The sequence below is a fragment of the Ochotona princeps genome, chromosome 1, assembly GCF_030435755.1.
Source record: "Ochotona princeps isolate mOchPri1 chromosome 1, mOchPri1.hap1, whole genome shotgun sequence".
Classification (NCBI taxonomy): Eukaryota; Metazoa; Chordata; class Mammalia; order Lagomorpha; family Ochotonidae; genus Ochotona; species Ochotona princeps.
Genome location: NC_080832.1, coordinates 81355847 through 81369315, shown reverse-complemented (window position 1 = coordinate 81369315; position 13469 = coordinate 81355847). Strand labels below are relative to the sequence as shown.

The 13469-nt window shown below is 37.6% G+C and overlaps 1 protein-coding gene across 7 annotated transcripts in view; it reads right to left on the bottom strand.

Annotated features, from left to right (window-relative positions):
* FILIP1 (filamin A interacting protein 1) overlaps positions 1–13469 on the bottom strand; it is a 284939-nt gene that overhangs the window by 110667 nt on the left and 160803 nt on the right. For 6 of the 7 annotated variants that reach the window (XM_058661290.1, XM_058661296.1, XM_012925595.3 and 3 more), the window contains exon 2: positions 1121–1402. In XM_058661290.1, coding sequence (XP_058517273.1) covers positions 1121–1396 — 276 coding nt within the window. In that variant the 5' untranslated portion in view covers positions 1397–1402. Of the gene's footprint in view, positions 1–193; positions 282–1120; positions 1403–13469 lie in introns of those variants that run through there. The other variant, XM_058661302.1, reaches the window with a different exon arrangement.

Genomic DNA, 13469 nt, shown 5'->3' with positions numbered 1-13469 from the left:
ATGTAAATGTGACGTTTCTCAGTTTGTAAGTTGTGAATTAAATCATGTTTGTTCGCTTATTTTAAACCGGAGTTTTGTATGTTTTATATTTCTCCTTACCCTGGGGATTTTCTTATCTGTATTGCACACACATATGAGAACAGGAACCAGAAATGGAATGGCCCACCCTCATTTGGGTTAAGTTGAAAATTACCTTTCCGATGCTAACAGCACCAGTAAGCCAACAGAAGTTCATTTCACACAATTGTTAGTGTTTCCTCAGGCTCATGCAGGCTAAGAGCCTAACAAGAACAAAAACAGAAAACTACGTTTCTATTCTTAAGTCATTCTGTCCACAAAAACAAAAACAGAACATAATTATCCAGGGCTCAGAAACTCAGAAGGATCCCAGTTGCCTCCTGTATGCTTGAAAACAAAGACTTCATGCAGGAAGCTGGTTCATGGCACCTAGAGAAGGTCAGCAGGTGTGGGCAGTGGGAAGATCATCGGACCAAAACTGGAAGCCTGAGGTGATACTTGAACAAACAACATCGCAGGTCTTCATTTATAAAATAATAAAAATAGATAATATAGGCAATGATACCCATATTTTTATTACAATAACAGACTTGAAAATGCTTAGGAAATTATTATATTCTTCACAGTGCAATCTCTGCTTATTTGTGTATATCTCACCACTTACGACACTGCAGAAAAATGAGGTTGAATGTTATGAAAAACGATGAGAAAAAGTAATGATTTCAACAAAATGCCCCCATTGCCACCAGAAAGGAACAATTCAACTCAACTTTCCATTCTAATCACTATAAACTTTGTTTTTCAATTGATGATTAAATTAGATAACTTATTAGATATTCTGTGTTAAATTATTACCAAAATTGTATCATGATGACATTTTCTGCTTCTAGGAAAGTTGAAGTTGGAATCAGCAACTTTTCACTTGTCGCTTACCGAACGAGTATTCACTTAGTGCAAACTTGCAGGCACTACGGATTCCAAAATGAAGAAGGAAGAGAATCACTCTTTTCCTTCTATGAAATTCAGCCAGGGGATTCAATTTATTATCTCTCCTTTCACATTTTAGGAACTAGACACAAAAGTTGAGAACATTTGACTCTACCTGCAGCTCTCCTTCCATTATGCTGAGCAGCTGGAGAAGGTCTTCTTTGGATAACTCCAGGAATTTCTTAGTCTTCCGTTCACTCTCTCCAGATGGTTTTAGGTGTCGTTTGACTGTTCCTGAGGCCATGACATCTTCCTCTTTCCTATTTGATTTGTTCTTCTTTTTTGAATCTTCAGAGAGCCTTTTATCTTCAGCATTGCTGATGATGGAGGACTTGGGGCGGGAGATATGCCCATTAGCTGAACTTTCACTACCTTGATTTCGTGATCGCATTCCCACCTACAGCATACAAAAAAACAACAACAAAAAACAAGATACTCTTTACCACTGCTGAAATTCTTTTTGTTTGAAAACTTAGAAACATATAGGAGCTTTACAACATCAATAAAGAGCAGACACAGCCAGCCTCCTTACAGTTTTACTGAGTATACTATGAAAATCTTCAGGAAAAAAAATGCTTTGATGATTCTCTATAAAAAAAAAGTAAAACCATTACTCTAATCTGAAAAATATGTCAAGACAAAAGATCAGGATCATTATCAAGAGTACTGAGTGCTGCTGATGATGGGAACTGATAAAAATGTGCTGAGAATGTCGATTCTCCTTCGAGACTTTCCTCCCTAAAATACACTCCTGCAGCTTCTTCTTGAAAACATCAAAAATAGCTTGACTGCGAGCCACTCCTCAAAATTCCTAACAGGTAATCCTCAAGCCTGTCAAGCTCACCAAAACTGAGGAAAACCTAAAAACTGCCACAGGATCAAAGAGACATGAGAACAAAATGCAATGTAGCCTCCTATCGGAATCCTGGAGCAAAAGAACATTGGGGGAAAACTGAGGAAATCTGAAAATTGCACTAATCCTAATAAAAAATAGTATATCAGTACTGGTTCATTAATTTTAGTAAAAGTCTCATCTAAGTAAGGTGATACTTTTAAGGGAAATTGGGTATGAACTTAGAATTCCCTGTATTACCTTTATAAAAGTTCTGCAAACCAAAAACCGTGGTTATGATAAAAACTCATGCCCACCCCCCCCCCCATGAATGAGCTGGACATCATAATCTGCAGAAAAATCCACACAGAAGAGACAGGGCTTGAAACAGAAGAAAAATGGAAAAAACAAATGCAAGAAAAGGGCATAGATGCTACTGATACATACCTACTTTCCCATAATCTCTTTAACAAAATTGGAGCTTAGTATGTCAGTCCTTTAGATTAATAAAAGCACAGGGCCTGGCATGATCGCCTAGTAGCTAAATTCTTGCCTTGCACCCACTGGGATCCCATATGGGTGCTTCTGCACTTCCCTTCCAGCTTGTGGTCTAGCAAAGCAGAAGAGGACAGCCCAAGGCCTTAGAACCCTGCACCTGTGTGGGCAGCCTGGAGAAGGCTGTCTCCTGGCTTCAGATCAGCTCCGCTCTGGCCATTGCAGCCACTTGGGGAGTGAACCAACAGATGGAAGATCTTTCTTTCTATGTCTCCTGCTCTTTGTATATCTGCATTTCCAATAATAATAATAATAATAATAATAATAATAATAATAATAATAAATCTTTTAAAAATAAGAGCACAAAGAATTAGGAAAAGATACATTTCAAAGCCAAATTTAAAAATAATATCTATGCTAAAAATGCTTTAAAAGACAAAGAAGACACTAACTAATCCTGTGAAGAGCATATATGAGTCATTTCATGATCGTCAGTCTGAGCAAAAGACCTTGACCAACAGGTGTATTACAAACAAATATATTGAATTCAAAGTACTATGAAGACAGCTGTAATAGTCTGGGGGCTTCATTACAAAATTTTCTGAAGCCCTTAACTATGGCAGTATAGCACATAGAACTTAATTTAATACACAATACAAATAGCCCTTTCCTTGAATAGCTAAGCAACAAAATTTTCATTATGTATTTAAGACAAAATACAGAAACTTTGTTCTCTTGAGGTAAATGTCTCTAGTGAAGCCAACCATATTCAAAGAACAAAGGAAAACTTTTCAAAGCAACAGGTTTATAAAAGAAAAATAAACAGTGTCCTGCTTTCTTTTAGTGATCAATCAGTTGCTTCAATGAGTCTTGAGATGTACTTGTAAGGCTCCTTGTTTGAACTGAACTCTGATAAACAAATGGATCCTTTTTGTGTGTGTGTGAACCTTCTACAGCACCAGTATTCTGACCTCAAACAATTGAAACCTAAGAAGTGGCTCTTGGCACCAGCACCTTCTCTTCTGGTTACTTCTCAATTTTAGAGCATCTTTGTGCTTCCCTGGTGAATAAAGAATAGATGTTTCTTTGTAGTAAGAGCCAGAGCACCTCAGAACAGACCCACTGTATTTCATCACTGCTTGTTTGTGAGCAAAGAAGGCTGACTGAAGCTCCAAGTCAAAAACACACACACACAAAGAGAAAAGATGAATAGCAAGTCTCAAATTTAACTCATTATCAGTTACACATCACAGCTAAGACACATGAGCTTCCTAAATTGAGTTGTGATTTCCTAAGACTTCATACCACATGTGAGTTCCTTCTATCTGAAATAGTTTTCTCTCCAACATCTTACGGCTCTTTAAGGTAATGCACCAAATATTAATTTGGTAACTTGAATTTCAAGCATGATTTAATAGAAATCACAGACAAGAGTTCCCAATACACAGTAAGGGAGGTGGTAATGTTTAAAATGTAATCACACACAGCCTTGAATTCAGTATCAGTGTGACTGTACCATGTATTTGCATTTTAAGTCCTTGAATCTTCCCTTTTATAGGACCCACAGCATTAGGATGTGTCTAAGAAAGGACAATATATTATACCAATTCATTAAGCATATTTGCAAAAATATAGAAAGCTGAGTCTACTTAGTGTCATCTCCCTTTACATTTGGTTCTACAAACTTATCTTTTGCTCTAACATAAACTTTATTGTAGTGTTTCTTTGTAGGATTTATTTATTTATTTGAAAGAGTGACAGAGAGAGAGAGCTCTTCCAGCAATTAGTTCACTCTTCCAAACCTGTGCAACAGGCAGGACCAAATCAGGCAGCAGATAGGAGAACAGAATTCCAATAAGGTCTCTCATGTGGTTAGCAGTAACCCAAGAACTTTGGTCATCAACTGATGACTACCAGGCACATTACCAGGTAACCACATCAGAACAGAGTATTTGGGATTGGAACCAGTGCTCTGCTCATCCCACTATTATACTTCTATATTGATGGATTTTTACAGAAAATAAAAACTGTATACATTTTAGAATTATCTAGGTATTTGCTCTCACTACTCAGGCTGAATGCTTGAGTTCCCTATTTTCTTCCACATCAATTTACTTACATTGATGGTAACAATCCCAATTTGGGGCTGGCTTTTGGTGTAGCAGTTAAGTCACTGCTTGGGCCACTTGAATCCCCTACTGGAATGCTTGGTTCCAGTTCTTGCTCCTCTGCATCCAAACCAGCTTCCTGTTAACTGCATCTTGGGAATTAGCAGGTGGTAAATAAAATACTTGAATTCCTATCACCCATACTAGGGACCCCTATTGACACTGGGATCCTGGCTTCAGCCTGGCCCAGCCCTAGGTGTCTCAGAAATTTGAGGAATGAGCCAACAGCTAGATATCTACTCTGTCTATCTCTGTCATTCAAATACAATTAAAACAAATAAAAAGTAAAATTTTAAGAAATAAAGCCTCATATGATATACCTGTTATTTTAATTCTGTTCTAGCAAACAGTTTCTTCTCTGTGGCACTGAAATTTCTTGTTACTTCCTTTAACATAGGCACATGGTCTTGACATGATAAATACGGTCTTCTATATCTCCCCAACAAAGGCACAATCAGTATGCTTTCTGTCTTAGAAAAGCAAATGTGCTCAGTGACAACTAACTAATCAAGAAATCTAGGAAGGAATTAGAAAGCATCTATGAGGGACTAAAATATAATTTCTCAATATGGCAACATAACCTGCCATTAGTAATATCCGTTTTAGACCATTTATTTCTATTTTTCATAGAGAAAATGCCCAGACAGTAATAAACTTTCCACTTCATTTAGTGACATTCATACAATTTATTTTTAATTTCTCTCTCTTATTATTTCTTAGGTGCTACACAGCATAGACGGCATTTCACATGCAACATCTCATTTAATATTCACATTAGCCCTATAAAAAGGGTGCTGTTATTCTCAGCCTTACAGATGAGGCCATTGAGGTTTAAGGAGATGAAGTATATTTCCCTGGATCTCATAAAACAGTTAGAATTTGAAGGCCAGGAATGACTTCAAATATCTACTCACTTTCTTCTAAGTTCTTTAACATATACAAATTGAAAAGAAGGAGGGATGTACCATATACCAGAAGGTCAAGAAAAATTTATAAATGCAAACTGGGATGTTTTCCTATTTCCCACTACAGAGTTTGAGAAACTCATGCACGTGACCTCAATTTCAGTTCTGCAAAATGTATCTAGTAATTGAAATTAGGTTACCAAGTAGATATATTTTTGCCAAAAATCATTTACCTACTACAAAATTTGCAAGGTGATAAATTATTCCAAAACCTTCTTCAGAAACAACCTGGCCAATTATTAAGGGAACTGGTCATGAAAACAGGATGCAAAATCTGAACAGCAACACTGTACACTTATTGTGTGAAAATCCCTAGAGTTGAACAATCATAAACATAGTTGAACATTCATAATCATTTCATCATAGTTGGCCAAATCCTGTCCATTGTGTTTACAGGGAGGGGAGGTGGCTAAGGCATATTCAATTCTACAGGCTACTTAATAATTGCTTGCATCGCTACAAGCTTAGACCATATAGAAAAAAAAATTCTGAAAAAAGCTAAGGATGTCTTTGCTTCATTCCAGGGTATATCCTTTGAAGAGGGTTCTGAGGGAAAAGAAATGTATAAATAAATGAAGCTCTATGCTGCTTTCTTTTTATTAATTTTTTTATGGCACAGATTTTTCTCTTTCATAAGTGAAGTATCATAATACAGTTCATGTAATATACTTGCTTTTCCTTTAATAGTAATCGCTCAACGATATTTCACAAGGAATTTGCTGACTGGAGCAGGAATAAAGGAAAGCCCAAATGTTATCTTAAAACTCCTTAAAAAACCAACAGACAACTCTATTTCATTTCTCCTTCCCTGATACATTCTCATACATTGGGGAATACCAGACCACACCATCAGATGAATAATATCAAAGGAATCAGAAATGTAAATACTTTGAATCATTACTGCTGAAGTAACAAATATTTTTAGAGCATTTGAACAAGAAGAGGAAAAGAAAAAAGAAAAGTCAATAGCAATGAAATGCATACTCTACTTCCTATGCTTCTGTAGCTCCTACAAATCTTTTTAGCAGTATTATTTTGTTCAGTAATTAGATCATCCCATCTGCTCATTCACTCCTCAATATGCAATAGTCAGGGCTGAGCCAGGCCAGAGCTGGGAGTCAGAGACTCAACCAGGTGAGCAGGAAGCTGGAGTCCTATGCCAGAGCAGGGAATCAAGCACAGACACTCTAATGAGAATTGTGGATATCTTACATGGCATCTTAAACACTTGGTCAAATGCCCACCCACGCTCCTACAAACCTTGACCTTGTGTTTCCCTCAGCACTCTCACTCCTGCCCTGGCTCCTTTTCAGATTTTTTTTTCTGTTATGATTCAACATTGTTCAAAATGCTCTCCATCTCAACCACTAACAAATTTTTTTGTGTCTGCATAAAATAGCTTTGGCATTTTTCTATGCTTCTCAGCTATCCAGTTGCTATACATTCTTGGTTATCTATTTTTTCAAGAACCTACTAATATACAAATGAGCTATCCACCATATTAGTTAATTTCTATTTTTAAATTACTCTATAAAAACATTTTACACAATAGAAAAGAAGGCATTTAATTACAGGAAAATCTATGTTTTACAGTTCAGCTGAAAAAATGGTTGTAGCACATATGGTTTCTAGAATATTTCCGCAGAATTTTCCTGAGTCTGTCTTTTAGACATTAATGATAATCCCCAAGAAACCCAGAATTAAAGTCAGAAGAAAACATCTGGTCTAGTTTTATGCCATCAGAGAATATTACGATGCAAAAGACCAATAGAATCAAACAGTTTAATCTCCATTAGAGACAGATTACTTTCTGTGTGCATTTTATTTACTTGGTGAAACTCACTTACCAATATCACAACTCCTCAAATATCCGAATGGTTCTCATGAGATTGTCCTAACAGTACAATTGTGTTGATAAGTATTCTTAAATCTATCCATAAATTTTATTTGTAATTTTCTTTCATTCTCTTCATCCCGTTTCTGTAACAGATTATGTTAAATAGTTTTTTCATTTCTCATTACCCACATGCATTAAATCTTTCAAATGGCCAATGTTTTTGCTTGGTATACTTTTTCTTCTACTACAGAAAAATCTATTTAGACAAATTGAAAATTCTCTTAAATAGAATTCAGGAAGGAGGATTCTCTTAGAGTGACTGCGGTGATGTTGTAATCAAAAGCCAAGGAAAATATAACTGTGGCAAAACAGAAAAATATTATTCTACCTTTGCTTAAAACCATGGTAAAATATTTTATGAAGCTCTATTCAAAACCCTCTAAGGACAATTTCAATAAACCTAGAAAACTTTCTTCAGAAAAACAAGAAAATGGATCAACAAATTGCCATAAAATGAATGTTTAAATTAGCATGACTGACTCTGAAAGAATGTGTGACTGCTTTTTAAACTTCAAAAAGAGGGGGGATGGTTTTCAAACTTTGAATGACAATATAGTGTGAATACATTTACTAATGTTTCGACAAAAGTCAACTGATCAATGCTTTTATCTTAACATTTCTTGAACTTGCCCTTTACTTCTCATGCCAGCAGCTATAAATTGGCATTCAAAATCCTCCATTTCCAGAAAAACTGTATATCCAGTTTTGCTTTTCTCAGTACCCTCCCCCATCGTGTTCTCACCATGTTTGTCTATTCAGTGGCTAGAAACAACATCTGGTATATTTTATCTTTACAAGTTTGACACTAAATTTCTTTCTTACAATGGGTTATTCTTTCCCTATACTTTTCAGACCTCCTCTGACTGTTCTAACAGGTGACTTTTCTCCTTTCTCAGTAACTTTACACATTTGTTCTCTACATTCATATTTAGCACTATCATATTTTCTTAGGATTGTTGTTATTTCAAACATAAGCTTACTTTGGGAAGAGGGTAAGACCTAACATAATCAAAATGCCATCACCATGCACATCATTTGATAGTTAGAATTTGTAACATTTTATGTATTAGAATGTAACTTTAATTTTTTAGGACTTACTAATTCATTTGAAATGCAGAGTTATAGAGATAGAGATGGAGAAAGAGAGAGAAAGAGAATAACTGTGTAATAACTGTTACAGAGTAACTGTTGCTCATTCCCAACAGGCAGAAATAGCCAGGACTCAGCCAGGACAAAGCCAGGAGCCAGGAGCTTCCTCTGGATCTCCCATGTGGATGCAGTGGCCCAAGCACATGGGCATCCACCACTGCTCCCTCAGGTGCATTAGCAGGGAACTGAATTGGAAGAGGAGCAGCCGGCACTCAAACTGAACCAGTGATACCAGCACTGTAGGCAACGGCTTGACCTATTATGCAACAGTGTCAGCCCTCATTTTATTTAAAGCTTATTGAACTCACTGATTCCAATCAAAATGACCAGATGGAAATATAATCTTGATCAAAACAACATTCAGATACACTGTATTCAGATACAGATGTCAACAGCAATTAATAACGATATTTAGAGAAAATCCCAATACTACATAATAAACTGTTTTATTACAGTAACACATACAGCTAGGGTAAGCATGTGAATTAACTATTTGCATTTAGCTTTACTCTTTTTTGTATATATTTTTATTTCAAATTTTTGAATTATATGGTATAATTTTGTACAGACAAGGATTCCCCCCAAACTCCCACCCCCGACAGATTTTCCCCAGTTTACTACAATGGTGTAGTCCTTCATAAGGAATCATAACTCCACCAGTCTTTTATTTAACGGTACCCCGACATAGTTCGTACAGACAAATCCAGACAGCCAGGCAGCCCATTGTCTACATATGTCCAATAGTTTCATTAGGAACCCATCTTTTCTCTGGAAGCAGGGATGCATGTTCCATTATAACCCCACATCTGTATATGGTAGACCCCAGTACTCCATCACTATACAGTTCCATAATTGAGAAGCCATGAAACAAGGTCAAAAACTGGTATGAGTTAGAACAACACTCACAACAACAACAAATTACATCACCATGAAAAAACGCACCATTGAATAACCAACACATGGGTGACAAAAAGGAAACACAAAAGTCTCTTGGGAAAAAAATGATGCCACCGTGTAATTCATGAGCCAGCAGTGAATTCAGTAAGAGAAAAGAAAGTATTTTGAATAAATACTGAAATAAAAAACATCAAAACACATGGGATGGGCCCGGCTTTTTTGTTTGCTGCCATCTTTTATTTCCTGATTGTTATGTTAGTGTGTTTCAAGAGTGGAGATAGCAATCTACAACAGCAAAGACATGGAAACAACCCAAATGTACGTCCAAAGAGGAGTGGTTAAAGAAACTGTGATACATGTGCTCCATGGAATATTATTCAGCTATTAAGAAGAATGAAGCATAGTGGTTAAAGTCCTTATGTGGGATCAAGGTTAAAGTTCTTGCCTCGCACACCCGGGATCCCATATGGGCACCAGTTCTAATCCCGGCAGCTCCTGTTTCCTATCAAGCTCCTTGCTCGTGGCCTGGGAAAGCAGTTGTGGATAGCCCAAAGCCTTAGGACCCTGCACCCGTGTGGGAAACCTGGAAGAAGCTCCTGGCTCCTGGCTTCGGACTGGTTTGGCTCTAGCCGTTGTGGCCTATTGGGTAGTAAATCATTGGATGGAAGATCTTCCTCTCTGTCTCTCCTCCTCCTCTCTGTATATCTGACTTTCCAATAAAAATAAATAAATCTTAAAAAAAAACATATGGGATGTGGAAAAAAAAGCAACATGTATTGGATTATTGAAGTTACACTTTCTATGTTGGTTTCTTTATATAAGAGAGAACATGCTGTATTTGTTCTTTTGTGATTGACTCATTTCACTGAACATAATGGTCTCTAGTTAGGACCACCTAGTTGTAAATAGTATAATTTCATTCTTCTTAACATCCTCACATCTGGATATGATAGTCCCCATTACACAGTTACTATATATCCCCTTAAATGAAAAAACACAATACAAAATCAAAACCAGGAAGAAAAATAGAAATTTACAATGCCATGAAGTTAAATAACATGCTGTTAGATATGACAGTTTCCATTACACAGTTACTGTATATTCCCCTTAAATGAAAAGCCACAAAACAGAATCAACAGGCAGAAAAAAAAGAACTTAACAACACCATGAAGTTAAATAACATGCTACTAAATGACCAATGTGTCACTGAAGAAATGAAAATCAAGAACATTCTTGAAGAAAATGATGCTACTGTATGATGTATGAGTCATTTAAGAATTTAATCAGAAGAAAGTGTTTTGAAGAGATGAAACTAACAAAAACATCAAAATCCATGAGATACAGTTTCTGCTGATCTTTGTTGCTAAAATGTGTCTCTTCTAGACAACAAATAAATGGGTTTTATTTTTTAATCCAGTCTACTAATTTAAGACATTCGATTGATCTGTTTAAGCCATTTACATTCAGTGTTAATACAAACAGGTGGTAATTTGGTTCTTTCATTTTAGCAATGGGTTGTTCATTGATTTAGTTTTCTGTTGTCATTTTACTGGGATTTTCTTCCCATTTGCCTTTGGTTTTAGTGGGTACTATTCCTTTTCTCTGTCAAGAGAACATCTTTAAGTATCATGTGTAGGAAAAAGCATATTATTTCAACTTTTCTTTACTGTGGAATCATTTTATTTCATTTTCAAAAACAAAGGAAAGTTTTGCTGGGTATGTTATCCTAGGCTGACAATTTTTTTTTTTTTTTTTTTTTGCTTTTAGAATCTGGAATATGTCACTCCATTCTCTTCTGGCCTGTGAGAGGTCTCCAATGAGTTTAATTGGCATTCCTTTATATGTTAATTTTTTTCACGTGCACCTTTAAGGATCTTTTCCTTATTTTTGATTGAAGACAGCTTGATGATCATGTGTTGTGGTGAAGATCACTTTTTGTCAACCCTGCTGGGAGTTCTGTGCCCCTCCTGGATGTTGTTTCCCAATTCTTTCTCTAGATGAGAGAAATTTTCCTTTATTATTTCATTAAATAGATTTGCAAACCCAGCTTCTCTTTCCGCACCTTCTGGGACTCCCATAATTCTTATATTTGGCCTCTTAATAGTGTCTTTCAATTCTTGAATACTTTTTGTTTTTCTTGATCAGCTCTGCTTCCAGCTTTTTGTTTGCTTCCCCCTGGTGACAGAAAATATCTTCTAATTTTGAGATTCTTTCTTCTGCCCTCTTCATTCTATTTTGGAGACTCTCCACTGTGCTTTTTTTTTTTTTTAAAGATTTTATTCATTTTTATTACAGCCAGATATACACAGAGGAGGAGAGACAGAGAGGAAGATCTTCCGTCCGATGTTTCACTCCCCAAGTGAGCCACAACGGGCCGATGCGCGCCGATCCGAACCCGGGAACCTGGAACCTCTTCCGGGTCTCCCATGCGGATGCAGGGTCCCAATGCATTGGGCTGTCCTCAACTGCTTTCCCAGGCCACAAGCAGGGAGCTGGATGGGAAGTAGAGCTCCCGGGATTAGAACCGGCGCCCATATGGGATCCCTGGGCTTTCAAGGCGAGGACTTTAGCCGCTAGGCCATGCCGCCGGGCCCTCCACTGTGCTTTTAGTTTGCTCCAATGTATTCTTCATTTCTGATATATCAGTTTTCATTTGATTCATTTCCAGAGTTACATATTCCTTAAATTCCTTAAATGTCTGCTTTACATGCTTCTCATTGTTGATAAGAAGTTTTATAGCAAACGTTTTGAATTCTGTGTCCCCCATTTTCTTCATGTCTTCCTCAGTTAACTCTGAGGTTGGCCTAGGGTCTTGCTCCTTTGCAGGGGAGTCTTCAGTAATATTCACTGTGCCTGTCTCATCTTTTGCTCTTGGTCATTGTATTTCAGGTTATTAGATTCTTCTCCTTAGGGTAGGTTTCTAAGCTGTGTCACCCCCAGGTCTACAGTTCAATTTTACTTATTGCAGTTGGTACATAGCTCTTCATTTGCAGTCACTTGTGCCACTCCCTCCAATAAGTTCTAGGTCTGGGTTCTTATTTTAGATTTCTACCGTGGTCTCCATAGCCTCAGCTCCTAGCTCACCACTCTCTATCTCCTAGATATTGTGCTGAGATTGCACCATTGTCTCTGCAACCTTTCTAACCCTTCCAGGTGGAGCAGGTCCCAGGATTAGGGAGAAACCTAGCTAAGTTGTTGGTGGAGCTGATCTTGTCAGGCTGTTAGGTCTGAGGGCCACATGGACTTATTTTGATCCGTATAATACCATGGTCAGTATTATTTTCCTTTGGGACCAGTGCAATTCACTGAGCTCAGTAAGTTCTCGCCAAGCTCAGTGCATGCACATTGTCACTGTTGTCCCTGCAGTCTTAGATTCTTTGCCACACTGTACAAAATGGTACATGACATGCACTACTAGAGTTCTTGATCTGCTTGCCATTGGGTGTAAGGACTACCTAGACCTGTGTTGGGTGGAACCTGTAGGATGCAACGATGCTGCAGTTCACTGAGCCAGAAATGACTTCATTCCCAGCTCAGTGCCTGTGCAGTCCTGCCCCATATCCCTTGCCTCCTTAAACAAAATGGTGCCAAATTTGGCTCTAGGAGGCGGACTGGGTTATGAAATCCATCCTGTTCCCACACTGCCCATCTGGAACCTGCTCTCTGTCTCTGCTCCTGGTCAAATCAAACAGAGCAGCAGGACGGGCAGTTCACCTCTAGGGCTCCTGGTAAATGTCCCTTCCCACCTTGTTGCTGGTGGAGTTCAGTACGTGGCTCACTGAATGCTCTGGGGTATCAGTCACTACAACACCACACCGTTGTGTCCGCTGTTTTCTTGTGTGTGTCAGTCTCCGGGTAACCCTTTGCAGTTGTTCTGTCTTCTTCTATTTCCTGGAATGTGCCCTCTCTGCTTCACAGTGGTTAATACTTCTCCATCTCTTTAAATGTGTCCTTGCCCTATGCTGCCATGTTGATTATCCCCTTGCTCCTTTTTTCAAACATTTATTTTTACTTTTATTTGAAAGTCAGAGCCAGAAAAAGAGAGAGAGCTCTTTCATTCA